General features: G+C 40.1%; 1 protein-coding gene across 34 annotated transcripts in view; it reads right to left on the bottom strand.

Annotated features, from left to right (window-relative positions):
• Positions 1–26,503, bottom strand: part of TPK1 (thiamin pyrophosphokinase 1) — a 327,683-nt gene that overhangs the window by 162,341 nt on the left and 138,839 nt on the right. For 21 of the 34 annotated variants that reach the window (XR_014578877.1, XM_083822028.1, XM_083822049.1 and 18 more), the window contains 2 exons: positions 13,074–13,125; positions 5,990–6,062 (listed from right to left, as the gene is read on the bottom strand). Coding sequence is in view for 30 of the 34 variants with exons in the window: in XM_083822028.1 (XP_083678154.1) it covers positions 5,990–6,062; positions 13,074–13,125 (125 nt within the window). In the remaining 4 variants the exon portion in view is untranslated. Of the gene's footprint in view, positions 1–1,139; positions 1,168–5,989; positions 6,063–13,073; positions 13,126–26,503 lie in introns of all 34 variants that reach the window. The other 13 variants (XM_083822034.1, XM_083822019.1, XM_083822048.1 and 10 more) reach the window with 2 other exon arrangements.

The following is a 26,503-nucleotide window of genomic DNA, read 5'->3' on the forward strand; positions in this document are numbered from 1 at the left end:
CAGGGATAAAAGATAAATTAAAATAGACACAGAAAAAAATCATTATTTTTTATGCATTTGAATTTAAATCATATAACTGAGAGATCAATTAACACTATGATTTTCCAAAATTATTAAAAATTTTGGCCTCAGAAAGCAAGCAGGGAATATGACACTACTACATGCAGTTCAGCAAGACAGTGTAGAAGTTAGAGAGATGTACAAGCACTACCACACAAACACATTTCATTGATCTAATTATAGATGCATCATCGTAAAACAGAAAGGCAATGTTCACAACATATCTATTAAGCATTTCTACAACCCTGATAACCATTAACCCTGAAAGTGTAATAGAAAAAGGAAAGGGAAAGTGCTACAGCTACAGAACAGCCTGTAAAAATAAGCAGCTCTATGAGGTTTAAAAAGAAAAGAGAATAGGAAAAAACAGAACTGTAAATAAATTGACAGCATTTAATTACACATCTGAAGCAGTGCCTACTACATCTACAGAAGTCTATGTGCTCCTAAAGCACATACAGTTTGCTTAGTAGAAAAGCTGAACTGGATTCTTACTAAACTGCATAATCTGGACTTCAAAGGGCACTGCATTTAACCTTCTGTTTCTAGGCATCAGTACAGATTTTGTATAATTTTAGATAATGTCTTTGGTCTCAAAAACTTCAAAAACTGAGTCTTGTTTGAGGCATAACAATACAAATGGCTGTTTTATCTTCAAAGTGATGCTTAAAAGGTTTCAATAATAGAAACATCCAGCTAAAGCAGATGAAACTGCAGCGACAGAAATATCACCACGTCCCCTCTGCTTTGTGCAGTGTCATTTCTCATGCGCTTCAGACTGTAAAAAGACTGCCAATGCATCTATTACAGGATCATATGAACATAAATATTTATCCAAGAAGTACAAAGACACTTCTCTATGTCTGTTTTAACATTGACAGAATAAACAGAATATTAAATTGCTGTTTTTTATGCTTCAGTTATAGTGCACTGTGATTTAAAAAGAGGAATTTAAGCACAATATTCCATTTCCAGTTGAGGAGTGGTTTTACCCAGTTTTAATGATTTAACTCTTTAAAACATGGGAAAAATAATCAGTTATTTTTTAATGTAAAGGGTAAAAGACTATAAGTACTCACTTGATAAGCCAATGATGCAAAACAAAGGCTGCAGAGAATAAAAGGTAAAGCTGAATAACCTGTGACACATACTTATTCTTTCCCAAAAGCACGAAGAGCCTAAACCATTACTTACACATCCCACTTGTAACAGTCTATTATACAATTACTTTCCAACATAACTGAAAAAAAAGCAGCAGTTTTGCCTTCAGATCTCTTTACTAACTACGACATGCCACACCTAACAGAGATAAACATGAAGCAAATAAATCCATTTTATGGACTTTATTTAAATGAGGTTCCCTGACACAATGGCGATAATCCTTCCTAAGGGAAAATAGAAACACTTGTCATGTAATCCTTGCTCAACTAAAAACATCAGAGGAATTGGCTTGAAGATATCACTTCCAGTAAAACCCTTTGGCTTCGGTAATCCTGTATGTCATGTTTTCTGTAATGCCAAATATCAGCTCTTGCTTTCATCACTTAAATGAGGTAGAAAACCTCTGAGTCTAGGAGCAGCATCCTGGCATGAAGCTGGTTTGATGGAGGAGTCAGACCTGTAATTGCTTCACCACAATGATACATCTGCTTAAAGAAACATACATCTACTTTACAGAACCATAATTAGTTTCACACACAGAATTTAATACTCCCCTTTTCTACACAGCACTATGCGAGGCCGTCTTTGACACAACCACTTGTAAGTGAATATAACTCAATAATTAACATCCATAAGCTTTACTATGAAAAAGTAACATATCTTAAACATTGGTTTGTTATATCCAGATAGATGGCAAGACATATGAGGAGCAGCTGAGGCCCCTTGGTTTGTTCAGCCCAGAGCAGAGCAGGCCGAGGGGAGGCCTCATGGCGGCCTGCAGCTCCCTCACGAGGGGAGCGGAGGGGCAGGCGCTGAGCTCTGCTCTCTGGGGACAGCGACAGGACCCGAGGGAACGGCATGGAGCTGGGACAGGGGAGGGTCAGGCTGGGTGTTAGGGAAAGGTTCTGCACCCAGAGGGTGGTCAGGCACTGGGACAGGCTCCGCAGGACAGTGGTCACGGCACCCAGCCTGACGGAGTTCAAGGAGCATTTGGACAATGCTCTCAGACACATGGTTTGATTTTTGGGTGGTCCTGTGTAGAGCCAGGAGTTGGACCCAATGATCTTTGTGGGTCCCTTCCAACTCAGGAGATTCTGTGATAAAAGAAGTCATGACGTATTAATTTCTGTCAATAAGTGTAGTTTAAAAAAAAAACAACACAAAAAACAGCAACAAACAAACAACAGCAACAAAAAAAAATGGCTACTGGCACTCCTTTGTGTATGTAAAACTCAACATAACTACACAGCATCTTTACAATAAAATGAAGGGAAACACTTTCAGCTTCACAAACAAAGAAAAAAAAAAAGCATTTTAATTCCTGGTATAAATTTAACCACTGCGACTGAAATACCAAAGGAACTTTCAGCACCTCCTGCCCTTCATCTGGCAGTTGAAACTACAGCATTCAAGTCAGACTTTAGTGACAGAAAAGTTTGTGTGACTTTTCACTGCACATCATACTAAAAGGCAGATGGGAGTTCAAAGGCCGAATACCTCTTGGTACTTGCTGCTTGGTTCACTTTCCTTGATATTCACTCCATGCATACCCTCCATGAACTGCTCCAAGCATGAGAGCTCCTCCCTCTCTCTCTAAGCTCATTTGTACTGGCCATAATGAATCGCTTAGTTATACATGTGCAAAGGAGTATTCCCTTCCCTGTGTGCCCTACTTCCTACCCTTTTCCTTTGTGTAACATTTGAATATGTTACATTAGGTATATATGCAAAAAAAAACAGGGGCACAAAGAGATGAAAATCTATGTCACCATATAAAATGCTCTGCATACACAGCATGAATTTTGATGAAGCCAAAGCTCTAGCTACCGTGCAAGTCGTTAATAACCCTGGTCTGTCAGCAGCTCAAGACAGGTGCATTTGACAGGGAAAACTCAAGACAGGCGTATCAAGAACAGGCAGGACAGCCTGCTGCCTGGTGGAACAGGAAAGGTGGCTGGGAGCAGAAAACGGGAGCAGAAGCATTAGCAGTGCCGATAGATTATTCTTGTTATTTGGTGAAGACCTAACTACTTGAAGAAGCTTACCCGGACACACATTTCAAGAGAAAAATAAATATTTTATTGTCCAAAAGTAACATACTTAACTTCATAAATGCCTGGCTCATGAAATTGTTGGTAACAATGTGGGCAAAGGAAACCAGAGTGATATTTTGTGATGAATGTGTGTACTTTCAGGTAATTCTGTGTGCTAAGAATGGTTCTGGCTTTCAATTTGAGAAGGGGTATTTGGAAGCAATCCTGTGGAAAGGGAATACTGTAGAAACATTTTAATGCTGAAGCCATGGAGGATGAATATCAAAAGCTAGCACGAGACAGGGCTTTATTTTGTACTGGGAAATGCTGATCAGCTGGTTGACAGGCAGGATTTCTGTGGATTCTCATCCAGTTGACCACTGAAAACTGCCACATCATATTTGTCTAAGCTTTGCTACAACACTTCTCCCATTTTCCCATTCATAATCATGAACAATTGATAAAAGAATGCTTGAAACAACATAGTTATACTAACTAATGGCATCATCTTGCCCCGTCTCTTGGTGAAATCTACATGTGAGTCAAGGAGTGCTTCAGTAAGGGAGGAAGGACAGCACAGAAGGAAACCCTAACTCACACCATGATGTACTTCTCTGGAATGAATGACATTATGCTGAGCTAATCATGCAAAGTTCTGTCACTGCCTGTTTTAAGCAGACCTCACAATTCCTGGGTCACCAACACAACTGAACTTTGGAAATTGCCTGGACTACCGAACCTGCTTTTACTGGACAAGATACTTTACAAGAAAACAAAACAAAACAAAAAAACACCAAACAAAACAAAACACAAAACCATCTCTCCATCTCTCCTAATTCTACATTTCGTTATATTCTTTGCTAAGATCACTTTAAGCATCCACCTCAATTTACTATTCTAGTTTCCTGACTCTGGAAGTTTAGTTTAAAAATGCAAAAAAAAAAAAAAAGTATATATGTATACACGAAAATATATGTATTTTCCTACCATGTACAACCAAACTTAAAATCCAAAAGTCATACTGCTTCTTCCTCAGTCACACACAAGGATCTCAGGTCAGGCTTCTGCGGGCTAGATTATACTCCTCATTGTATCTTTACAATCCTGCTGAAATGCTGCTTCTTATCAGCACAGCACTTAACATGGGTATATAAACCCTGTATGAATCAGAATAGGTCACTATGTGTTCATAGACAAAATGCAAACTGCACATCAAGACTCAACTACAATGGAGCTGACAGATGGGATGTAATATCCAGAAAAGTAGACCCTGTGAAAAAGTGTAATACCAGTTTAGTTTAGCTTATCCCTTTCAATATCTGACTGCATTCTTCTCTCTCATACCACTTTCATCTCCCCTCTCTCCCACTCTATCTGTTGAGCAATCCTTAACCTGCATTCTTTGGTAGCTTTAACCTACTCGCCAACATGCAGTTGATATAAGCTTTAGTACCAGTCTGTGACAAACAGAGCAGTGCATTTTGCAATTTCCCCATTTATTCACAGATCATGAATTTCCACTCTGCAATGAACAGCATTAATCTGAAGCTTTTTTATTTTCACTTCACAAGCTGTAGCCCAAGGATTCCTTTGCATTCTTCTTGTGCTGTTCTCCCAAGGTGGACTGCCATCATACACTTCTGCCTTCTAACAAATGAGGCAGAATATAGGAAAAAATATGGTGCTCCCTGGGGTACTGGAATCAAGTCCTACACACTCCTACATCCCTCCCCTCACAGTGTGAAACCATTTTTTTTTTTTCTATTTGATCATAAGTCCACCAGGGGAGATTTTAGGCAAATTAGAGCCTCACATGTTGAATCACCAGTAGACCTATCACAGACCTTGAAGTCCACTAGCTCCTGAGGATCAAATACTTACTGCTCTTGCAAGTGCAGCCTGCTGCAAATGTAAGCTGACACTGAGGCAAACTCTGAATTTGCAGAAACCTGCTGTCCAAGGCATGAGGGTAAAGCACAGTGCTCAGCACAAAAGCCTATACAGGCAGGCGGGTGAACTGTCAAATGCCGAAGAGTAAGCTAAAAAAAAGAACTCTTAAATATGATAGGAATATAGCCAACAATGAGCCTTAAGACCTAAGAAACAGGAGTTTACATTTACGTTGCTCACTGGAAATGTGTTGACTACATTAAGAATAAATTAATGGACACAGGAATTTGTCAAAAAAATCCATTAAGGAGGGCACTCCACTAGTGAAGCACACAAGTAGTCAGGGCATAATTCAATGCTTCGGTGGGTGATGAAAGAGACAGATGTTTCCATCTGCAGCTTCCTGCTAAAAAGGTAAAGCCGTATCATGCAAAAATCACAGAGAGAAACGCTCTTGGGAGTTTTTCTGGGTGCTAGCCATACGTGAATCTTGTGAGGTTAATCTTCATTGTTCTGTATCTCACAGAGCAAAAGAAGTCTCAGATTTTTCAGGAAGATTTGTCATTGTTTCTTGTTACTATAATCTACAGCAACGTACATTCTATTTCTTGAGATGGTGCTATGAAACCACATCTTACTCAGGAGTCTGGCAGTACCACATATTTACTTCAAGAATTGCTACAGTGCCAGGCAGAACACCACATCTGAGTCTGTAAAATGCCTTACACCTGAAGCCTCAAAGAAACCAAGGGGAGCTAAAAACACCTAATAACCAATGGGGGCAGTAATGGGTTAGATTTTACAACTGTCTAACACACAAACACATCAAAGGGATATTAATTTACCTTGGCCTTGTAGTACTCCTTGACTTCAGGCTGAATGGAATCAAAGTCACCAGTGATGTAATCAGGCAAGAAGCTGAAAGGTAAGCAACAAAATGAAAAATTAATCCAATGTACTACTTTTTTTTTTACTTTTTTTTTTTCCTCAAGAGTGCTAAAGGGTACAAGCATTAATCTCTCAGAGGAACAGGAGACAGTTAAAAGCATGTTAAAACACAAGTTGACACAAAGTAAGGTAACAGGCAAACTAAAACTGTCCCTTCTTCTTTGCTGAGGGAGCTACACATCCTTTCGATGTTTACACAGCTCCCCAGGTCAGTAAGGCAAGACTTGTATCTGCATGTTTCTAGAAAGAGAACTTGTCCCCTCAAATATCTTTCAAGCATGTCACACAGCAAACTATTTGAAAAAGATTATCTTTGTGCTGTACATAAGCCTTGGCAGGTATCATTTGTCAGATGATAATGATAGCTTCTGAACAGCTGAGAGGTCAAAAATGAGGAACCTCTCCCCTTTTTCCTTTCCTTCCTCCTATTTATTTATTTATTAAAAATCACTGAACAAGTTGAATTCAATGCAGCGTATCCGGTTTCAGGCAGCAATTCCAAATATTGCAATCTGAAGTCACAGGCAAATAATGGCTCAAATGAGACTGCAGAGCCATGAAAGATGGTATACAGGGGTCTTCTGTTGCAAAAATCTATGTCTTTCACAAAGGCCATAAATTGGTCACCTTCAGTTTCAGAACACGATAAACATTACGAGCTTTTATGGGCTGTCAAAGTACTGTAACTAGCTTGTTCAATTTAGCATGAGAGAATGTGGTGTATTTTTCTACCTATATAAAGTTTTTGAAGTTTGCTAATCACTTGTCACAAGGAAATGTATTCAATGTGGTTCTTATTCTCCTGGTGATTTACTGCATTAAAAATCTGATGAATAAGTAAAGTAGGATTAGTCTGTTTTGCCACTGTGATATGCTCCAATCCACTATGAATGATATTCATTTTCTTCCTTTCTTTCCTTCTTTTATTCCTGTGCTAAAAAGAACACAGGATAGCTAATACATTAGATGACTGATTCAACAAGGTACCCACATTTGTTCCAAAGATTTGTATTTCAGTCATTACTGATGCCAACCATTTCTGTTCTTTTCTTCTCTTATTAGAAATCCTCTCCCCAGAACACGGAAACCAAATGCTCAGGGATTTTTAAGTCATATCTTGGATGTAAAAAATATATATGAAATTGATTTAAAATCCCAACTATCATTTGTAAAGTAATATTGCTGCAAATAACATAGAAAATGCAATATTGTGATATTTATCTCAACTTGTTTGCCTTTTTTTTTTAATTGTAGAATGCTTAGAAATATTTACTGCAGAATTTCTTATAAAATGCGCAATGAAACTTCAACTGCACTACAGAATGAACAATTTAAGAATACTCTGAGGAAAAGAACAACAATACCCCAAAATAGAGCTTTCCATCTTGCCCAATTCTTGTAGTTTCAAGCAGCAGCTATGAAGACAGGTGTTTCAATAGCTGAGGCTCAACTGAGTTTTGAAATTAAAGCTGTGACTCCAGTGTTTTTTAACAAATGAAACACATAGCTCCTTTCCTCCATGGCTACTATACTTTATGATGGGCATGAGAGTTCATTAGCAAATTAGCTTATGGCTCAAGCTGAGTTACAAGGTATTAGGCAAGGCATACTGGGACATCTTTTAACACAAGATTTTAAACAAATACTGCAGAGTCTACAAACTCCCCAAAGGAAAACTTACAAAGTTCCTGTGTTCTGGCTCCATTCAAAGATTTCGAAAGAGAGGCAGTGTACCTGGCTACCATTTCCTCTGAAAATTGAAAGCTGCTTCAGCAGAAGCTGGTAAGCATGGCTGTTGTGACTTAGTTTATGTGCAGCTATTGCATTTCAAATTCACTGCCCTCTGCTATTATTATGGCTGTTATAAAAGGATATGTTCCAAAAATAATGTCACCCAAAGTGATGTTACCACACTCGGGGCGGGGGAGGGCAGTCCCTTCTGTATCACGTTTTACTGAGGACACAGAAAGCAATCTAAAGACATGCAAATACTTCAGTGCTCTGTTTTATATGCCCAAGTCAGGGTAGTTCGAAACCAGCAAGAACTAAACAGAAAATTAGGTTTGTTCCTTCATTGCAAGACTGAACACCTCAACGTACAGACAAAAATTCCATGTTTGTAAAATTAAAATTTAAAATTGCTGTCAGTTTACCATCCTACAAGTTTGCCAATGACCTATTTACTGGTTGCACTGTGCCTAAAAAACTACAGCTAATCCTTTTCAATTTGTTATTTTCCTTTAGTTTACTCCCGTTTTAAACATAGTAAAGTCACTCTAGGCATTACTGTGGTGCCCCTGGATGTCAGCCCCAGAGGCAGCCCAGCAAGTTGGCAATTAAGAACAACAGCAAGCTGCCATGAAAAGCCAACTGGATATGACACATTCACTCTGATGAAAAAGCTGATGTGTTAAGATTGTTCATCTTACTGAAATGCCGTGCATAAATCCAAAAGTGTCTTTGTAATTTTTTCTCTACGGTAACTACAGACTGCAGTGCTTTTGAGTAATCATTTCTCCTGAGCGCTTCAAGAGGAACAACTGGAAGCAGAATTAGCTGAAAAATATACCTTCTCTAAATCAAGTGCTTCTGCACAGCTTTTGCTCTCATCCAAACTAAAACCACTTCCATGACAAAAGATAGATGAAATTCTACATAAATTTTTACAAGGAAAAGCAATGAGAACCTCTATCAAGTCTCTCATGTACTCTGACAGTGTTCCTGGTTGCACTGGGTGTAACCCCTGCCAGGATGCTCTATGTCCCATTTCAAAACACTCTCTGTAAGTATTTTGCTTGTAGCCATCACAAAACCAGAAATGACTAACAGAGAATAAGGAATCCTGGCTGGGAAATGCAGGCCTCACCTTATCAAACATTGCCTTTTTCTGGAACAGCATTTTTCTCTTCCCTTCCCTTTGAGTAACAACAGAAACAAAGAAAATCTAGAAAGAAACTCTTGCTTCAGAAAAAAAATATCCATCATGAGTAAATCGCAGTTTGCACCATTTGCCTCAAAAACATATCAGCTTTACCTTCAGAGGATGACTGTAGGTCTTTGTACCTCACCGACTACGCAAACCAATAAAAGCAAGCCAACATTCAGCTGAGAGTCAAAACCTGTTTTTGACTTAGTCCTTTCAAGTTTTGTGGAACAAGGTGTCTGATTCAGGAGAGCAGAATTTAGTCAAAGCTATTTTCTTTTGCAATTAACAGGACTGAAGTCTGCTAATGACAGGCCTTAAGTCTTTATGTGCTGAGCTGTCCTAGACTAACTAGCCTCAGAGAAGGTCAGCACTAGCTGATTAAACAGAGAGGGAAAGTACTTGAGATATATATTGAAAAAGAAAACAACAACAACAAACCATACTAAAGGAACGTAAGAATATTTTGTAATAAATGGTTTTCACTTGTTTGCTTTTGGTATAGTTTTGTATTCACTCCAGAGCGCAGAACAATCCAGGAGAACAGGCTCTGGAGAATCCCATTATCAAGCTTACCACCATGTGAGCAGAAGAAATTGTGACAGAAAAAAGTAACCAGAAAGGTCTCTCCATAAAATCTATAACAGCAGCCTTTTTTTAAAAGTCTGGATTAAAAGCAGATATTTTATCAGTCTAACTTATGCTTTCCTACCTTCTAACCTCAAATTCATGAACAATTCTTGTTCTGTATCACAACTGTATTTAAGATGACCACTTCTCTCAGTGACATACATGGCACATATCCTTTAATAGAGGAGGTTATCTTTTTTTGCCCAAGATGGCAAAAGATGTCTTTGATTCCTTTCCAAAGTTTAATTTGAAATTTTAATTTCTAAACAATCCCGATGATGCAGTCTACTGCATTTTATAACCATGTTTTACGAGTCTTATTAGCTATTAATTAACACTCTTCATATTAGGCCATGATTAGCTCACCTGGCTTAATTCTCTGGTGCTCTACACCGACATTGATCAGAATCGAGTCAACTCTATAATCCCACTGGGACTCAAACAGTAACATTCCTGTGAGATCCTCCTAGTCTACTATGCTTTTTCTAGAGTTATCAAGAAGCATAACACCAGGTACTGAGCAACAAAAACACCTCAAAAATCTTGGGCCAATTTGAGTTTTGTTTCTCTTCACTTACTGTTCTTTTTCCTTTTTATTTGTTTTTATTTTTTTGTTCCAGACCATTTTTGAGACATACAATATCTATCTAAAATGAGTTTGGAGGTACAAGGGCCAGGATTGCTTTCAGCTCAGGACCTGAAGGCACTTCCATAGCACAGTGGTTATGTTACATTTATAAAAGGAACAAACAAACAAAAAAAGTAAGCAAATTTTCAGTATGAAACCTGTAAAGGTTCAACTAGCTTACAAAAAAAGAGAAAAAGGAAAAAAAAAAAAAAAAGACCATAATTTTTGAGACAGACCCCAACTAGGACATTTATCTAAACTGGACAAAGGCTGAATGTCGAGTGAACAGTTTTATGAACTCCCAGGATGCTGGGCTGCAGAGCAAGGAAAAAAAAATGTAGCACATCTACCATAATACACCAATGAAATTTTAGTCACCACTACCATAAAACACTGATCAACTCTATCCATAGATACAGATTATGAAATGAATAGAAGCTATTTAAACTCTGAGGTTCTCATGCTAAGTAAGCACAACCATGCCTTTTGCCTTCAAGAAAACCATATACTTGACACAGCTTAATTCAATAAGCAGAGTTATTTTCAAATATTCAACAGTAATGAACATCATGTTAAATTTTAAACATCTGAAGACTTGCTTCTTTATTCACTTTAAGAATTCAGTGTGAAGTGGTAAATATGTCTTTTTAAATAGTTACAAAAGAAAAAAAAATATAACATGCCACACTTCAGCAGTTACTTTATAATAAAAAACTGCACTGACTCCTTAAATAAATTGCTCTGGCATCTCTGTTCAGTTCTATCATTAATTCAAAGTTACAGTTTCCTAGTACTATTGACTTTTCTTGTGATGTAGCTCCTTTAGCATATAATTGTCTGCAATTAACCTTTTTTAAACAAATGTTAACATCAGAGACATGAACATTTAAAGGCAGTTATCTGTGGTACCCTTTGCTTCCTTCAGTTACAGCACAGAAAACAATCCCACACAGACAAGCTGTATGTGCCCCAGCTGTATCTCTCAAGGGCACAGAGTGGGTTCCCCATATTTTTTTTCCACCACTAAAAATATATTTTAAAAATCACCGCCTTTTACCCTGGAATAATAGACACACTTAAGCTACTTCCAGGTAGAAAAACACAGTGAAGATGACATGATTCCGATTTACCATGAAAAAAGTCACTAAAGTCAGCCTTGACTTTCGTAAGCATCTTGTAGTTGGGAATACAGAAGGTAAAACACCTTAGCATTTCTTCAGGATAAATATTTAAACCATTTTAACAACAGCAACAAAATGAATGCCCTCAAAACTAGTTTTCTGACTGGTAAGATGCACAGTTTGCCCTCCTGACTGTCAGTTTTGACTGGAAGGATGAGGGTCGCTCTGGTCAGAAGGGTGCTAAGTCTGCTTAAATCTGTCAGAAGAATCCCGATAACTGCTGTGAAAATCAAAGTCTCTTTTTAACTCCCAGAGACAGCCACAGCATAAGTTGATGTCATTTACATTTTGTCTCAAAGCAGCACACTCACATGCCCCGTCTAACTGTATGGAGGGATGTTCTTGGGGAAAGGAGAAATGTCAGACTGCAAGATATATTCAGAGTTAAAGGATATTAAATCTATAAACATCTTCTTGGTATTACCTGCAAGGTTATGGCAAGTAAAGGTCACACCCGAAGCTTAAAAGCCAAACAATTGAGTAGCAACAGAATTAATGAATTTCAAACTGGTCATGAAAAACATTGTGTTTTGGTTCACCTCAAACTCATCACAGTCAGGATTCCCTAACCTAGCAAAGAAACAGCTGAAGCACAGTTCCTAGCTCCACCCTCTGCTTCCCAGTTAAGACCCCCCCTGAAGTCAGCTAGCCTACTTTTCCTGACTCCACGGTTCACATCACTGTTATTTTAATCCAGAAGTCCCCCTTATCACTGTATAACTTTTGTATTAGGGTGCAACTGACAATGGTGTTATGCTAGTTGCTGTATGAATTCAGAAACAAAACAAAACAAACAAGAAAACAACAAACAAGCCTGCAAAGCCCATCCCTTCTTCAAGATCTTAGTAATCCCTAATGTTCATTATGCAATTGCTTACACAGAAAAGTAATTCCCAAACAACATTTTGTACACTACAATAAATCTAGACAACAGATTTAGCACAAAAAATAAGAAGAGCAGAGAAAACTATGCTACAGACCCAAGATCAACAAAGAATGCGAGTACATGCACATGAAAGGACATATAAAAATACCAGATTTGAGTGACCCTGCCAGAATTCTTTGCATAGATTATTACCAAGTGTAGGGGCTTTAATCAAGAAGCTTCATGGTTAAAACTACTTGTTAATACCTGGAAACCTTGGAGAAGAGCTGCTTTTCCCCTTAATTTATTAAAAAGCTTAGTGTTAAAGAGCATAAAAGTATTGTTTTATTTGCAAATGCTGTGATTTAAAGAAAAAGATAAAAATGTGTGAAGATACGAGGGCAATAATGAATTCATTTATGCTTGCTTGGTATGCAGTGTCACCTTGCAAATAATAAAAAATACCTGAAATAAATTGCAGAACTTATTACCCTCAGCTCTAACTGCTATGCAAAGCACACATCAGGGGAACATTTTCTGCAGGGGACAGCCAATGAGCTCCCATTATCATTAACAAAAATCATGCAGCTAATGCCCTGCTTCAAAACTTTTCCCTTAGTGACAGAGAATAGTATTAATGATAGCTACAACTGTTGCATTTTTATTCTTAATTGCCAATATTTGAAACTGTTCTCCAGTTGCAATCAATACAGTATAAAATAAAAGGATGCTCCAATATTTAAGAAATGCTCACTTGTTCATCATGGTGCTGGACACCCTCCTGCATTCAGGTACATTCAAGTATTCTGGAAAAAAATAAAGGAATACTGCACACAGGACAAAGTACTTCTAGAGACTGCTGCTAAAATACTTCCTTTTTATTACTTATAGACTCATGCATTGCTCAAAATAAAGCATGCACGAATGCAACATTGCCACCAGCACCTCAGAGTCAAATAAAGATGAGAAAGAAACAGATGTCAGAATTTGCCTGAAAATTTGAGGAAAACAAGCCACTACATTAGAGAAAGGTGAATTGCTCATTAACATTTTAGACAGTATGTGAAGAATGAAAGGGATAGGATTGTATCTAAGACGTGGTAAATTTACATTGAAAGTCACAAGCTACACAAACTGAGATTTAGATACCAGTCTCAAAAAGGCAGCACTGGGAGCTGGAGTCAGACCTGGGAATCTTCAAGGAGTGCCACAGAAGTTGGATTTTGATGCTCCAAGGTAAGAAGAAACTCCAAGACAGGATAAATAATTTCTCTTCGTTCCCAGATGAGCTAGAAATGGGCATGTTATATTTTTCTCTCTAACTACGTATTTGCTAATAATCCCTACTGTGGCTTGAAAACTCATTATACGATTTTAAGTCAGTTTTGACAACTACTATTTTAAATCTAAGCATCCATTCACACTGCTAAGAATGGTTAAAAGTCAAACACAATAAAAAAGTTACACACAAAAGATGTTCACTGGGATTTCTTTGCTTCCATAATTTATTTACTCTCACCTGAGTACCTGAAGTACCTGCTATGAGTTTAGCATCTGTTTAAGTACTTCCAAAAACAGGGAAGACCACCTATGCAGGACAGGTTGAGTTGTTTTGCTTCTTCAAGGCTTGAAACTGCAAGTAAAGTTGCAGCAGAAACCCTCTAGAGCCCTTTCTACACAATGACTCACTAGCATAATGAGAAGAGATTTATACCCTTACTGAGCAACCTGTTCCAAACGGGCACAAATGCTGACCCTTCAGGAAAAGCCTGTAGGTTTTTAAATGTCTTAATTACGCTTCTCCTGGTCAGGCCTGCATTTTACTTTCTGGTTTCCATGTACAAATCATTTTGTAGGTTAATTTTTTGTTTTGTGGCCAGAAAAGACACATCTTGACAATTATGTATACGAAGAAGCAGCCATAAAAAGTAAATTGCCACACGAAAGATTATTTAAAAACACCTACTCAGAAGACATGAAGTCTTAACAGAGTAAGCCAGAAAGAGCATCTGAAGACAACATAACTACTGATAGGCAAAGTTGACTCCCATATGGTTAATGAAAGTATCTTCTGCTCTGAACTCTTATTCTTCTGTAAAGCAACCATTGAACAAACTCTAGACTGTGTGTGCGCGTGTGTGGATGTGTTGGAGTACCTCAAATACAATAATATGACTTCTTTGGGTTTTGAGCCCTTACATTGATAAGCCACACAATATTTTACAAAGAAAGATCCTGAAAACACTTGGGCTACACAGAGGAACAAGAGAGAGGAACTGCTTTATCTTTGTAGAGAGTATGAAATCACATAGCAAGCAACAGAGAAAACACACGTAACTGCACACAGCTGTTTGAAGTCTGTCATCTCTGTAGGGCTGAAATTTGGTAAGTCACTGGGAGGCAGAAGTTTTGTTAAACCTTTCACTGCTGACCTCTGCTGCAGCTTGTCTGGAGGTGGCAAAGAACCGTGATGTTCCACTGGAGCATCGGCATTTCAAAAGGTAACTGCACCTCCTGCCCAGCCAGCACAAAAGCATTAATTAGAGAGAGAGAGCAGAAGATAAACGAGCATACGAGATGAGAGTTGGACTATAACTGAAGCTCAGTAACCTTTGCTTAGTAACCATCCTTGTTTTCATTAGACTAACTCAAGTGAACATTCCCCCATTTCTACACAGTTTAGCTATACGATGTGTGATTGTAGTTCGTTATAGAACTTGTGATTTAGACAACAACATATCAAAAAGTTTAAAAGAAATTCTTTTAAGGTTAGTTCTAATTGCAAAGGTAAAAGGTTGGCCTCAAGAGATCTGAAGAAACTGGTGGAAAAGTGTTTAATACATCTGTGACCCTGTCTTCTGTGGGCTGGAGCACCCCAACTGGGTAAGGCTTCTGCAGGTGGTAGAAGAAACCAATACTCTTTCACCCTTTTCTTACCCCCCTCACAGTGCCACTGACTACAGGGTTAAAGTACCAGAATGGGTATTTTAGTTGGCACAATCAGCAGGTTTACAGTTCTGAATACAGACAAGCAGTTCTCTCTCTCAAGTTAAGATTGCAACTATTTCAAATAATCATTTTGGTGAGCATAGCTATAATTTAAATGACTCCGATAAAACTTTAAGTTAGAATAAAAAAGAATAAAATCCTCTTATAGTTACCTGACATATGGATGAAATTAAGGAACAAAATAAAACTGCAACTCTTTTTTACAAATAAATCTACCTTTTGATCACAAACCGATATGGTTGGTTGGAATTTTTTTTGTAACAAGGTTTTTATTTGTGTTTTCATTTTTCTAACGGAATAAAGACTGGGGGATTGATAATATATGTTCATCTAAGGAAATGTCATCTATCTCTTCCTGTTTTCTTCTGTAAAATGCTTAAACCTTTAAAATAACCAAGTCCATACGTATGCTCTGCACCTTAGTAGATGCAAAAGGATGTCCAGTTGACAATGACTTTCTGGATCTAATATTTTATTTCTTTCTGTTCCTTAGTGAACAAACCTCCATGTAACAAAACCTAATAAACTCAACCTGTGGTAGTGCTACTCTGATCACTCTGCTGGCTGTCTGCTTTCCCAATGACTATGACTACCAAGTGTATAAAAAAATCACCCTAATCTTGCTGTTAATGTCTTCCTTTTCACAGAATCAGAGAATCACACAGAATCATCTAGGTTGGAAGAGACCTCCAAGATCACCTAGTCCAACCTCTGACCTAACACTAACAAGTCCTCCACTAAACCATGTCACTAAGCTCAACATCTAAACATCTTTTAAAGACCTCCAGGGATGGTGACTCAACCACTTCCCTGGGCAGCCCTTTCCAATGCCGAACAACCCTTTCAGTAAAGAAGTTCTTCCTGATATCCAACCTAAACCTCCCCTGGCACAACATTAGCCCATTCCCCCTCGTCCTGTCACCAGGCGCGTGGGAGAATAGACCACCCCCACCTCGCTACAGCCTCCTTTAAGGTACCTCTAGAGTGCGATAAGGTCGCCCCTGAGCTCCTCTTCTCCAGGCTGAACAACCCCAGCTCCCTCAGCCGCCCCTCATAAGACTTGTTCTCCAGACCCCTCACCAGCTTCGTTGCCCTTCTCTGGACTCTCTCGAGCACCTCCATGTCCTTCTTGTAGTGAGGGGCACAAAACTGAACACAGTACTCAAGGTGCGGCCTCACCAGAGCCGAGTACAGGGGGACAACCACTTCTCTAGCCCTGCTGGCCATGCTGCTTCTTATACAAGCCAGGATGCTGGTGGCCTTCTTAGCCACCTGAGCACACTGCTGGCTCATATTCAGCCAACTATCAACCAGTACTCCCAGGTCCTTCTCTGCCAGGCAGCTTTCCAGCCACTCATCTCCCAGCCTGTAGCTCTGCTTGGGGTTGTTGTGCCCCAGGTGCAGGACCCGGCACTTGGCCTTGTTGAACTTCATACATTTGGCCTCAGCCCATCAGTCCAGCCCATCCAGATCCTCCTGCAGAGCCTTCCCACCCTCGAGCAGATCGACACACGCACCTAACTTGGTGTCGTCTGCAAACTTACTGAGGGTGCACTTGATCCCCTCATCCAGATCATCAATAAAGGTATTAAAGAGAACTGGCCCCAGTACTGAGCCCTGGGGGACTCCACTAGTGACCGGCCTCCAACTGGATTTAACTCCATTCACCACGACGTTTGCTTTGCTGCAATCAGATCACTCCTCCTTGCAGTCAGGAGAGCTTCCAAATGCTCCCTAAAGAGAAGGCCTTTTTAGAAGCTAGCCATCACCACCAAAAGGGTGCTAACTGCAGCTCTCTGGACAGCTGATCTGAAAAGATGAGAGAGCAGTTGCACAGTCATGGAATCCAGTGCAAGGGTGGGAAAAGACCCTTAGGAAAAAAAAAAAATTAGCACTGGCCAAAGCATTATTCTAGACCCTGAAGTCCTTCTCATTTTCTAGGTGCTCCCTTTACACACCAAAAGCAGTGGCTGTCACACAGACACTCAGAAGGTATCATCTTTTCTTGTCCTCAGCTACTGCTTAATGCTGGAGTAATTCCCCAACAGTTCAGAGATAAGCTAACCTCCAGTAGCTGAGGATCTAGTTTATATCAATTATTTCATAATTTAGCCCCCAGCTGTTATATATGAAGACTAGGAAGCAGGATGTCTCTTTTCAGATGTATTGCAAACCTGCATACCCACCTAGGCTATGTTGTGCTCATTTGACCTACTGATATTTTACCTGCAGCTTATTAGACTAATTTTACCAAAGGAATGCTGATACTAAGCACAACTTACAATTGGTGTTGTAACAATCACAGGAGTCTGCCCAGATTTTTACATCTGGTACAGACTTAATGATCCTAACTACCGAGAAAGAACAGCAAATACATCAAGGCAGCAAATTTGTGCAAGAAGTCCAGTTTTGCAACTAACATTTCCTGCAGCTCGTATTAGAAGTCACCCATCACTGCAGAGACTTAACTACAGAAATCACTAACAAGCAGCAAGAATCTGCACTTATGTGCTGAAATTCTTACAGGGTCCCACACACATATGTGCTGCTGTTGCTATTAAGTCGTAATGTCCAGACTGTGGCTGGGACCCCTCCACCAAACTCTAGCTGTACGTAGCTTAGAAAGGGGAGAGCTGGCTGTCATCACTAGTGTTTCATCAAAAGCATGGAAATTTGTCGTGGAGGGATGACTTCAAGAGAACCTGAGCCATCTCTCCAGTGTGTATCCACAGTGTTCACTTCCCAATGTAGAATTTAGAGCACACACGGTAGTGTTTAGATATCTAAACACCTGACAGATATCAAAGCCAGGCAGGTAAAGGTATAGATTTAGTGCTCATTTATAAATGGCAATCACAGAAGCATTTGCACACACTATCTGTTCCCAATTCTCCCCCTCTCCAGTCCTCCTCCTTTTTTGTCTATGTGGGTTAAAAACACTCTCAGACAGAAAATACCACTTTCTGGATAAAAAGCGTGTCATCCAAAGAGCCCTCATCTTGGGGTCTGTACAAGCAATTTTCTATGAAATAGAGTAGCTGAAAAAACTTTTAATAAACCTCTGGTACTGTTGATGCCTATTTATTATAAGAATTATAACAATATCTCACACATCAACTTCACTATTATGATTAAAAAAATACTTATAAAACCCCTAACTGCTATCTTACTAAGTTATATTATCATCATAACCACTGCCATGTAATCTTTTATTAAATTTCAAAACACTAATTAACTTTTCTTACAGAATCAGAAATAGATCTTAAGGACACAGATCATGCCCATAAATAATGCAAAAGCAATGGTGGGTTCTCAGAAAAAGCTATCCTCTCTAAGAAGAGATAGGTTCAGGATTGCAGTGTGGACCATTGCTATGGAAAATTCACTACCATGTGTTTTTTTTCCACACATTTTAACACCAGCAGATCACTAATTCACAGGCTTGTAAGTTTTTGAAAAATGAGTACAGTTGGGAGGAATAGTCCAATCTGCTTGATAATGAGAAAAGAGACCCCTATTTAACTGGAATGACAGAAGAACTCTCACTGAAGTTACTTTTTCAGTTGTCCTCTGAGAAAAAATGAAAGTCCTCCTGAAGATTAATGGAGAACTACATTTCATTGTAAGCAAAAACACCAACTAAATCCTCAGCTGCTAAATACCTGCGTAAGCTCAGATGCCAAACAAGTTGGCACCAGTCAGCTATGGCCAGTCAGCCAGTAATAAACAGGAGTTTGTAATTACATGCTGATGAAAACGCACAGAGATTTTTGGACCACTCCCACCTTCAAATTCAGCTCTGTGAGCTCAGGAGGTGAGGCACACCTGCTCTCTCGCTAAGGTAGCGATGGCTGGTGTGGTTCACACGGCAGCAGTTTTGGGGGATCCCATCACCCTTGTTTTTGGCAATACAGCTACCTAATTTCCTAAAGCACCACCTCCCTTACCTAGGTCCACGATGCAGAGGCAGTTGGTGAACACAAACTCCTCTCAGAGACGTGGGATGACAGACGGGTCTAAGTCCCCAAAAGTGTCACGCTGCATCAGCAAGACAATGCACCTTTTTTGGGAGGCTGGGCTGAGCAATCAAACAGTCATTTCTTTTCAGCTGCTCTCCTGACTGATGATGGTAAATGGAAGGGTAGAAGTAACGTGGAAAGATTCTGAAGTTTTATAAGATTTTACAAAATTCAGGTTCTGAGATTCACATTTATTCTTTATTGAGTTCAGGCATTATTAGGTATGAGCAGTTTTACCCATACCTTTCTTTCACAAGTTGGGCAAAACAGTTTACAAATGCAGCTTTCAGATGTTGATGTACTATGAAAGAAAAAACCTAACATAATGAAAATTACTTTTAGAGCACAGAAGTAAGAAATTAAAACTACAACTTACTGGTAAACCATGCTGTCCTACATTATTATAACACATTTGGCCACTAAAATCATTCACTTCACAGATAGTAGAGTGTGAACATCAGAATCAGCTGATTTACAATGCTGGTTGGGGGAAAAAAAAATCTACATTTGGACTGACAACTTGTCTGTGGACCTGTGCCAAGATCCTGCCTAATACACTTGAACATGCTGAAATATTAAACCCCAGAAGCACAAGAATGAAAAGAGAAATTCTGATGAGCTCTTAAACAGGGTCATGAACACGACTGTATTTCTGTTGGTGCTACTGAAAGAAGTGAAATATTGCGGCAGCTTTTCCTGTGTGAAAGCAGCAAGGAAAGACTGTTCGACTCTGACTAAAAATGTGATTTCTGCAGAATCATGAAGGCATCACCCTCCTGATGAAAAGTCCTTTTCAGTGTTTCAGGAATGCTATCAGCCTGCTCAGAACCGCTCCTGAGATGTATTATGATCACATATATGCATGGCAGTGCTGACCACTTAATCCCCCTTCTGTCATATGCAAGTTGGAGAACAAAAATTACACTAACACCCAAGGGTATTTTATAATAGAATATGAAATAAAATAATAAATTTGCATGTGATTTTGGCTTTGTCTTGTAGTACTGCATTATACACCAAATATTCCTGGCCTCTCAGTCATTACTATTTAATTATGACAGAACACCTTTCTTTCATACTTAATTAACCTTTGAAAGGAGTTTGTGACCTTGGGACCCTTCTGCACACTTGCACCACGCTGTTAGAATATTGCTCTGCCAGGAAACATTTCCTTTTATGCTGAGGTTTAATGAAATGCAGAGGCTTTTATGGGGAATGCATGAGATATGAGAACCCTGCATGTGGTCACTTAATAAACAAGAGCCAGAGCATATAAATTAGAATCATAAATTGATACTAAATTAACATTAAAGAAAACCGTGAGAGTTTCCCCAGAAGACATTACAGAAAACATGATCTCTAATGTTCTTCCCTACTGGTTTGACTTTGGGGTATGGAAAAGGAAGTAAGGAAACAAGGAGGGATTTACCCATGTAATTCTTCTCTGTTTAAGCCCCATGAAGTGTAGGTGCCCCCCAAGCCCAACCACAGCACAGGCAGTTCCAGTACCTGTCTTTGTCAGAAACTGCTGTTCAATTTGAAACGCTTTGACTCTAAAAGGAAATCAGAGAGCAATAACCTTCTTTACAAGATGAGAGAAGCACGGTGCGTGCAGCCACTTCCATTACTTTGCTGCAGAGCTCAGGATGATGGATCAATGTTGGCCCCTTGGTGCCAATCAGCGCGGTTGCTTGCAGAGTGGGCGCAGGTTCAGCGGCTCACTTGCCAGCAATGTTAACTCTTCAGAGCGGGTTCTTCATCATCCCGAGAATTCCCTCTGAGAGCTAACACCCCCATCAATCCATACATGCTCTTCACGCAGTTCCCTCGTGTATTAAGCCACCCCAAACCCACCTTATGCAGTTTTCTTTTTTTTTTTTTTTCTGAAATGAAACGCATCTGAAAGAAGAGATATTGACACTCATGGCTGTCAGTTTCTTAATTAAAAGTATTTGTTGTCAAACCTCACAGATGATGTTTTAACAAAAAAATAGCACTGAATTGTTTACTGACTCTTCCTTTCTCAGTTGTATTTTTGGAGCAGTTTTCCCTTCCCTCACCACTCAAAATACCTCAGTGCATACAATTCCAATCTGATCCGTCAACAGCATTTAACACACCCGCTGCAGCATATAAAATTAGAAAGCATCAATCCTCCCACAGATACTGCTGGAACTTGCAGAGGCAAATCACATTTCTTGTCTTTACTACTGTAAAGCCTTCCTTTCTTTCTTATGACAGAGTAATGGTTGCTCCTCTGGAATTATTAGCCTGGTTTATTCCAGACACTTTTTTCCTTTTTAACTTTATTGTTGAAAACAGTTTCACTCCTTTTCCATCCAATTCCTTGCTCCCTATTTTTCTCCCCGCCAGCCCCCTCAGGCTTTTGCCAAGTGGCTGTCACCTAACCTGCTCATCTCTCCTAAACACCGAGGCAAAGCCCTGCTGCCAAAGAGCCAAAGACAGTTCCAGTTCATCAGCACACAAAGACCATATGCTTTCAAGCCCTTGAAAAGTAACTTTAACTTCTAAGAGAAGACAATCACAGGCACAGCTCTCAATACTCTGGCCCGCAGCTGAATGCTAAAAAAAACAACAACAACAAAACTAACAAACAAAAAACCCAACGCCACCAAACAACACAACAACCTAAAAATCCTATTACCCTCATGCTAACTATTTTGAGCTACACCTGAACACTAGACTCTCTTTTACACGGAAGAAAAAGATGGAGAAAATCCGAAGAAGCAGCGTTTTATCTGCTGACATTGTTTTATACATTAGGCACTCTAAAAATATATTTTTTATAACCCTCTGATTCTTATCAATCTTCTTTACTGGCATCATACTAGCTCTCTCCACAGTAATGGGATAATCCAGTCTCCAGCTGCAAATCCCTAATACTGTTTTCAGTTAGGCAGTCACCCTTTATCCATAATGTTTATAATGAATAAATGAAGGGGAACAGCTACATGATTATCTACTGCTTCTATTATTTTTTACGTGCCAGACACCTTTTACACAGAGATCAGAACACTTAAAGACACACTGAAGGAGGTATGGAGCAAATGGCATATGTGCGTACTCTGTCTGATCCCAAATACCCTCTCTGCACACTCCCCTTAGCCACATGATGTGCATACCTTGAATGGGCCATCCAGCTTCATTTCAAAAGAAAGAAACTTCTTCCAGATTGAATTTCTTAACAACCTGGGAAAGCCAGGCAGCTTAAGGGTCAGCCTGTGTAGGTGGGATATCCCTCAACAGTTACTAGTCCAAGAACAATTTGTTGCTATAGGATGAATTCAATTCCTGGTGTTACCACTTCTAAGACTATGCTAAGTACTTTGATCGCTGTGTGGACACCGCAGACTAATTTTCAATACAATAAGCAATAACTGTTTACAGCTATTGCAAATGCTGAAATGACTGAAATCAGAGTAATAGATACCCAAAGACCATTTGCACAGCTAAAAGTTACTTTTTTAAAGCACAAAAGATAAAAAGTGCAGCATGTCCCAGGAGGATCGGGTAATTGAAAAAGTAGCATTAAGCATCTCATTATTGCTCCATTATTTTCACAGCTGTTGGGACAGTACAAGGTTGATGAAAAAATTGGATCCAGCAGTGGCACTTTCCCTATTAAAAATCAACATGGGGAAGTGATGTGACGTGTAAAGCATTAATCACATTGAAAGGGTTCAGGACACTGTATAGAGGGGGTGTAACTGCTTACACCTCTTCCTTCCGCAAAAAAGGAAATGCACAGGTAGTGGAAGCAGGGATGCGTGGCCTGGGAAGAGTACAGGGATTCTGCAGGGATGGGATCAGGAAAGACATGGAGAAGGCTGAGGTACTCAACAACTTCTTTGCCTCAGTCTTCACTGCCAGCCAGGCTTCCCACATCTCCCATTTCCCTGAACCTGTACAGGGCTGGGGGAGCAAAGTCCCTCCCACTGTAAGTGAAGAGCAGGTTCAAGACCACCTGATGAAACTGAACAGGTACAAGGCTATGGGGCCTGATGACATGCATCTCAGGGCCCTGAGGGAACTGGCTGAAGGAGTTACCAAGCCTCTCTCCATCATATTTGAAAAGTCCTGTCAGTCAGGTGAAGTCCCCAGTGACTGGAAAAAGGGATACATCACTCCCATTTTAAAAAAGGGTAGAAAGGAGGACCTAGGGTACTACAGACCAGTGAGCCTCACCTCTGTGCCTTGGAAGATCATGGAACAGATCCTCCTGGAAGCAATGTCAAGGCAGATGCAGGACAAGGAGGTGATTCGAGGCAGCCGGCATGGCTTCACCAAGGACAAATTGTGCCTGACCAATCTGGTGGCCTTTTGTGATGGAGTGACTGCATCAGTTGACAAGGGAAGACCAACTGATGTCTCCCTGGACTTCTGTAAGGCCTTTGACATGGTCCCACATGGCATCCTGATCTCCAAAGTGGAGAGATATCGATTTGAAAGTTGTACCATTCAGTGGATAAGGAATTGGCTTGAAGGCTGCACCCAGAGAGTGATGGTCAATGGCTCTGAGCCCAGGTAGAGGCTGGTGACAAGTGGTGTCCTTCAGGGGTGTATTTTGCTACCAGCACTGTTTAATATCTTTATCAATGATGTAGTAAATGGGATTGAGTGCACCCTCAACAAGTCTGCAGATGACACCAAGCTGAGTGGTGCAGTCAATACACCAGAAGGAAGGGATGCCATCCAAAGGGACCTGAACTAGCTAGAGAAGTGGGCCCATGTGAACTTAATGAGATTCAACAAGGCCAGGTGCAAGGTGCTGCACCTGGGTCAGGGCAATCCCAGACACGAGGACAGACTGGGAGAAGAACACACTGAGAGTAGCCCCGCAGAGAAGGACTTGAGGATTCTGGTAGATGAAAAGGCCCAACATGAGCCAGCAGTGCATGCTTGCAGCCCAGAAGACCAGCTGCATCCTGGGCTGCATCAACAGAGGTGTGACCAGCAGGTCAAGGGAGGTGATTGTCCCCCTCTGCTCTGCCCTTGTGGGGTCCCACCTGGAGTGCTGCATGCAGGTCTGGGGCCCCCAGCCCAAGAAAGATATGGGGCTGTTAGAGCAGGTCCAGGGGAGGGCCACGAAGATGATCAGGGGGTTGAAGCACCTGCCTATGAAAACAGGCTGGGAGAATTGGGGATGTTCAGCCTGAAGCTGAACAAGAAAAATAAAAATGCTCAAGTTGCATGGAATCAGTTTCCCCTCATTCACCAAGTGCATTTCAAAATCCCAAACAAAAACAAAACCTAATTTCTAGCAGAATCTGCATGTAGTATGCCCAAAGAGATACTAGTGAGCTTTGTTTTCTCTCTCTCTAGAATAAAAGACAAATTTCAGCCATGGTGAGTTGCATTCATCCTCATGTTAGGGTTCTTCCTAAGTATTATTCATTCAACTTTTTTTTCCCTTCCATTTAGCAGTCAGTTTAGTTCAATAACCATTGTTAAACAAAGGAATAAACCAGGAAATCAGTCCAAAGCCAATAAAAGCTTTTTATCTGAATGCACTTCGTCCTTAATCCATTTCAGTACTTTCTTTATTATGCAGTATGTGCATCTGTACTTATTTGAAATAAAAACAATTACTGCAGGATAGATGTGCATTTATTCCAAATGTGTTCATGATGCAATTATGTCTCACACCGGACAAGTACTTTGGTGGTATTCTGAAATTACCATCTAGACCTTCATCTACTGCTCTTTTCTCTGAAGTTCTCATGATCACTAGCCCTTGTTCTGACGGGAGACATCATCATCTCAGATGTCTGCTGGAAATTCAGTACAGCAGAGAGGAAATAGTCTAGGAGATTCTGGAACATGTGGAGGATAACCTCTTGAAACAGGTGGTGAGTGAGCCAACTATGAAAGATGTACCACTTGACCTGATGTTTGGAAACTGGGAAGAACTTGTGTGTGATGTGATGGTTGGAGGCTGCCTTGGGCACAAAGAGCATGAAATGATGGAGTATTTGGTCTTTAGTGAAGTCAGTATTGAGATTAGCAAAACTGCTACCTTGGATTTCCAGAGGGCAGACTTTGCCCTATTTAGAGAACAAGTTAATGGGGTCCCTTGGAAAGTGGTTCTGAAAGGTAAAGGAGCCTCAGGAAGGCTGGACCTTCTTCAGGACATCTTAAAGGCACAAGAACAGGTAGTCCTGATGTGACAAAAGTCAAAACACTGCAGGGAGAAGCCTGGATGAACAGAGAGCTGCTTCTCAAACTCAGAAAGAAAAAGAGAGCTTACGAACTCTGGAAGGAAGGGCAGGCAATTCCAGAGGACTAGAGACCTGTCATCAAGCTGTGCCGGGAGAAAATTAGAAGGGCCAAAGCCCAACTGGAACTCCGTTTAGCTAGTGCAGTAAAAGACAAGAAAGAATGCTTTTAGAAGTACTTCAACAGCAAAAGGAGGATTAAGAAGCCTCTCCATCCTTTATTGGTGGTGAAGGGAAATGTACTGATGAGAGATGAGGATAAGGTTGAGTGTCATCACACGGCACATAGGGGACAACCATGTAATCAGAATCAGCTGGCATGGGTTTATGAAAGACAGGTCCTGCCTAACCCAATCTCCTTCTATGACAAGATGACCTGCTTAGTAGATGAGGAAAAGGCTGTGGACGTTGTCTACCTGGATTTACCTACAAGTGAGAAGATGTGAGGCAATGGTCTCACATTGCACAAGGGAAGTTTAGATTGGATATTCGGAGGAATTTCTTCATTGAGAGGGTAGCCAAGCACTGGAAGTGGTGGAGTCCTCAGCGCTGGAGGTATTTAAGGAATGTGAAGATGTGGCACTAATGGGTAAGGTTTAATGGTGGGACTTGGTAGGTCAGGTTGATTGCCTGATGATCTTGAAGGTCTCTTCCAACCTAGATGATTCTATGAGTCTAAAGTTCACTCTTCCGTCTGTACCTTTACAGTGCTAACATGTTTGTGAGGTGATTATATTTGCAATAGTGCTTACAAAAAAAAAAATAAAGTTGTAAGCATTGTGTATGGCATACAGCATACCCTCACCAAGCTAACTCTGGTTTCAGAAATCATCCTAATGCCTTCAGTGCGTATTTCTGCCCAAACACTCTTAGTTTCTTAGATGGGCTAATGAGCTAGAGCTGAGTGATGTGCCAATATT

Source organism: Anser anser (genome assembly GCF_964211835.1).
Source record: "Anser anser genome assembly, chromosome: 2".
Classification (NCBI taxonomy): Eukaryota; Metazoa; Chordata; class Aves; order Anseriformes; family Anatidae; genus Anser; species Anser anser.